This window comes from Pistacia vera, unplaced genomic scaffold, assembly GCF_008641045.1.
Source record: "Pistacia vera cultivar Batoury unplaced genomic scaffold, PisVer_v2 Contig121, whole genome shotgun sequence".
Taxonomy (NCBI): domain Eukaryota; kingdom Viridiplantae; phylum Streptophyta; class Magnoliopsida; order Sapindales; family Anacardiaceae; genus Pistacia; species Pistacia vera.
The window spans coordinates 677,446-682,121 of NW_022195260.1; the positions used below are offsets into that span (position 1 = coordinate 677,446).

The 4,676-nt window shown below is 33.6% G+C and overlaps 1 protein-coding gene across 1 annotated transcript; it reads right to left on the minus strand.

The window, feature by feature from the left end:
- Positions 1–551: 551 nt before the first annotated feature.
- On the minus strand, positions 552–4,025 carry LOC116113696 (cellulose synthase-like protein G1). Its single transcript, XM_031399857.1, has 8 exons — positions 3,420–4,025; positions 2,701–2,808; positions 2,386–2,508; positions 2,081–2,293; positions 1,903–2,002; positions 1,629–1,807; positions 1,198–1,548; positions 552–1,100 (listed from the first exon to the last, which is right to left on the minus strand). The coding sequence occupies exons 1-8, from the start codon at positions 4,023–4,025 to the stop codon at positions 552–554; spliced, it is 2,229 nt and encodes a 742-aa protein (XP_031255717.1).
- Between the last annotated feature and the right edge of the window lie 651 nt (positions 4,026–4,676).

Here is a 4,676-nt window from a genome sequence, read left to right on the forward strand (position 1 = left end):
AATTAACAATTGTTGTTTTATTCATTTACGTACAAAACTACCAATAATATTGAGTGAAGATTATCTTGTTCACCAATTGAACATAAGACATTTCCTGGTATTTTATTAATGGTGGCGTATGATTGAAGAAGTTCAAATTTGCCTTATATGTGTATGGCCAAATCAATGTGCATAGCTGGACGAGGATTGTCCTTTGTAGCTTGGAATTTGCAGCCTCAGTCTATTTTATTAGTTCAATAGTGTTAAGAGACAAAATAGTATATTTGCCATACAACGAATATGATCCTCACATTTATCCATTAAACATTAGCATCATTATCAACTTATCATAGGAAACTCCATGACATCTATCCTGTAAAATAAGAGCAAGAACACAAGAAAAAAAAAAAAAAAACAGGGGATTTTAGACTTCCCGAAAAGTCTTAATGGCATTCGCTTTTGACATATAAGGAAACAACAATCTCAAATTTCATCAATACTTAACCATCAATGAGTTACATGTAATTGTAAATTACAATATAATTGAAACGCATTAATTTTATAAATGACACTCAATACATTAAAACAATAGAGCCCAAAGACAAGAAAATGACTGATAATATAGCAGACAACATTGTCATATATGGTGGAATGCGGCCTGTGTCCTTCCTCACAAACATCCCTTCAATGATTGCGTAACCCATAATCAATATATAAAATGACAGTAAAACTTGTGCAAACATCTTCTCCCAATCTCCAGTGATAATCATTCTAAGAACTCCCCAAAAGAAAGCTACAATGTTCAAAATAGTCAAGGTAACCAATGGAGCAAGGAACATGGTTGAAGTCTGGAAATCAAATATGCCCATGAGGTATCGCTTAGCTTGTTCATCATCATCAGCTTTGTTCGTGGGCACAAAACTAGCTTCTGACAATCCAAGCTTCGACATTATGGCATTTAAAGTTCCATAGAAATAACATGTAACCCCTTTTATCATCCATATCCTTTGTTCATTTCTCCATATCCTGATTGATCCTCCCGTTTTAAGAACCTCGTATAAATGTTTAGATAATGATGATAGAAATATGAATAAGAATATGTAAAATTTTGAGTCCGAAACCTATGAGTAAAAAACAAATGAAATATCAGGGAATATCCAATAGAAAAAAACATAGGGAAGAAGAAGAAATGATAGAATGAGAAAGGAAGGGTCTTACCTCAGGGAACAAAGGGATGCCATTGACGAGACAAAGTTGAGGAATAGTGGCAAAACACCAGAGAGGGAAGAAGTAAATGGGGAAAGATGCAAGTTCTGCATAGCCCATGCTCGCCAATAAGGACATCCTGGGCGGCCCATATATCAGTGGACTAAACTTTGAAATAAGAACTTCAGCCAATCCTGCGCCCCATCTCGTGCCTTGAGTCAGCAAGTCGTTTAAATTGGTGGTAGAAGTACCCAACAATTGTGGCCTTGATGGGTTAAGATACACTGATTTCCATCCCTTGCAGTGCAAACTTTTGAATCCAGTGAAGTAATCTTCAACAAGAGAATGATACATAAAACCTACCTGTAACCACAACCAGGTGATTAAACAAACAAACATGATGTATCATTTCAAGTTTTCAAAATGTGGTAATTAATACTTGCCTCTTCACCCCATTTTGAGTTTTCTTCATAAGCACAGGAGGCTAAAACTTTGGTCTCTGGCAGCAATTTACTTGAAGAATCACTACCATCATCAATGCTAGACTTATGGTCTGCACGAAGAGATTTGAGGAACTCGTTGGATTGACCGAAAGAATTCTTCAGGTCTATGAGATCCAAACCTGTTATCAATAATAAACAAAGTTACTATTTAAGAGAACTTAATTATAAATCCTAATGATATACATGCAAAATAGTTAATTACAAACAAAGTTACCTTTCTGTAAAGAAATGCCATAGAGTGCTTCCCTCTTAATATAAAAATTTGTACCAGACAAGACAGGTCCCTTTAGTCCATCCAAACCATACCATAATATCTGAAATGGTGCAAATATGTTCAAATCAACAACATAGGCAAATATAAGTGAACAAAAATTAGTGTTGAATTGGCATACCCGAAATATTGATCGAATCTCACTGTCATAGATATCGTTTTTACTGAGATTATGAAATGTCTGAGGAAATTGAACGAATGCTATCGAGGGAGAGATCTTGGGATCAAAATGAAAACACATAGCTTGCCTAGCCGAAGTTGGGTCATTGCAGTACATGTCACAGTCCAGCACTAGCATATAGGGAGAGTTGCTTATCACACCAGAAACTCGAAGCTGTAATATTCAAAATATTTTAACCATAATATTTCATGCAATATCGTTCAATGACTTTATATATACATGTTAACTAGAGGAGTAGCTCTTACAAGGACGTTCAGAGCTCCGGCCTTGAAATGGTGAGGATGAGAAGGCCTTTTTTCACGGGAAACATAAACTAGAAGAGGCATCTTAACCTGTTCTGTTGCTTCATTATCCTTTTCATTTATTACCTGCAAATTTGTATATTTCAAAAAAAATTACAACTTACATTGATATGTTAATAATAGCTTTGGGTACTCTTTTATCAAGTTCAATCCAGATTGTGATATGCCGTAGGCTGTAGCTATTTGGGGAACATGTGGATTAATTACTGGACCAGACTGATGAAAGGTAGCCATTAATTTAAAGTAATGAAATAATACCTCGATCAGAGAAGGATGGGCTCCAGTACTGATCTGACCGTTTTTGTCCTCAGCCTGCCCCTTATCTGCAGCTCTTAATACCCGTTCCTTGAACGCTTCATACTTTTCCTGCATTCAAACACATTTTAATTATTATGAGCTTCTGATGTACTTTAAGCCTTTGGCTACATCAAAATAGTTCTTGAATTATTAAAGGTATTCTTTCTTATCGTATAATGTTTGAATTAGAAGAATAATATAATAATTAAAGTAATTAATCAGTCAAAATGTTTTACATACTATATAACACGTTAATATAGTCAAAGAAAATAAACTATCACATGAATAAGATTAACAAACAAAACCAAAAGAATAATATTAAATATATAAATAAATTTTATAAAGTTTTATATATAAATTAATATGACAAAAAATAAATAATAAATAAAAGAATAAGTATGATGAGTTTAACTTTTTGTATTTATTTTTGTATTTAATTATTATTCTTACCAATTTATATAAAAAACTTTATAAGATTGGTTTTTCTGTTAAAACCCTTTATATCTACAAATAAAACAAAAATAAATTATTACAAGTAAAACTACACCCGCTGTAATTGTTTAGACAATTATTAATCAACCAAGAAAAATAGGTGTGGTAACAGCCTGACTGGTGATTTAAAAAAGCTAGTACAATAGTTTAATTAAACAACTGTTCATGAATATTATAATCCGACAAACCTTAATTTTTTGCTTTTCTTCCATGAACTCAGCCCTTCCAGAATCAGCATACTGATATTCACTACTAGAAAAATAAGCTTTTGGGCAAATAGTTTTGATTCCATACTTCTTACAAAATGGTAGCCAAGACCTTGCAAACTTAAAAGCTTCCTTCATGCCAGTCAAAGTTATTGAAGCACCTCCATCGTCTGAAAGATAAACATGCAGTTTCTCGGGTGGATAATCAAGCGCCATAGCTGATAAAACAGTATTCATTACCTCCACAGTGGGCTCCTTCTTTGGATCCGCAGTACAAATAAACACATCAATGGCCGGAAACTTGTTATCATCTTCTGGTAATCTCTCAGGAAAAACAGTTCGATAGACGGGACGCCAACGGTAAGCTTGGCCTACGAGCCACATAAAGGAGAGAACCAGCTCTCCGGCAAAGACTAGAAGCCACGGTAACAAGGGTGTGGTTCTAGTTTTGGGTTCCTGGCAGAGAAAAGAAGCTCTGTAGTAAATCAAGAAAGCTATAGCTATGCAATGGAGGAATGCATATGTCCTGTTTATGATGATAGAGAACTTGTGGACGTGACAGAGATGGAGAGGGAGAGAGTTTTCCATTTCCACAGCTTCTTGTTTTGCCCTCTTCAGGTTATATCTGATAAGTTTTTAATTGGTTATAAACCTTTGGCAATAACCAATACTAAAACTATGCCACTGTGGACTCATGTGAAACCAAAGTATAAATGTATATATGAACCACAAATCCAGAATACTGGGAGGTAAATTAGGTCATTTATAAACATATCACAGAACAGTTTATTTAGTTAATTTACCTATAAATAAATAATGTATAAATTTTTATTATTCGTTATAATATTTGGAGCTTGTTTGACTAAGCTTATGGAAATTAGTTTATAAACGATTAGTGCTTATAAGCTTATGAAAATTAGCTTTAACAAATAATGAATTATACCATAAAATTTTAAAATTAATTAAGGATAATGTGATAATATACTTGATCAAATTAGTTTATAAAGTGTATTTATAAACTAAAAAAAAATAGTTAATTTAATTTTAGAGTTTATTTTGATTTTGATTTAAGCAGCCGGAATGGATGACAATAAGGAGGAGACAGAGAATACAACATTTTTGTAAGATTAAGCATGTTCTGTGGACGAATGAGATGGATATAGCTTGGATATTTAGTGTAAGGCTGCTAGAATGTGGCATGTCCCAACAAAAGCAAGTAATCATTGAGGAAGAGCTAAA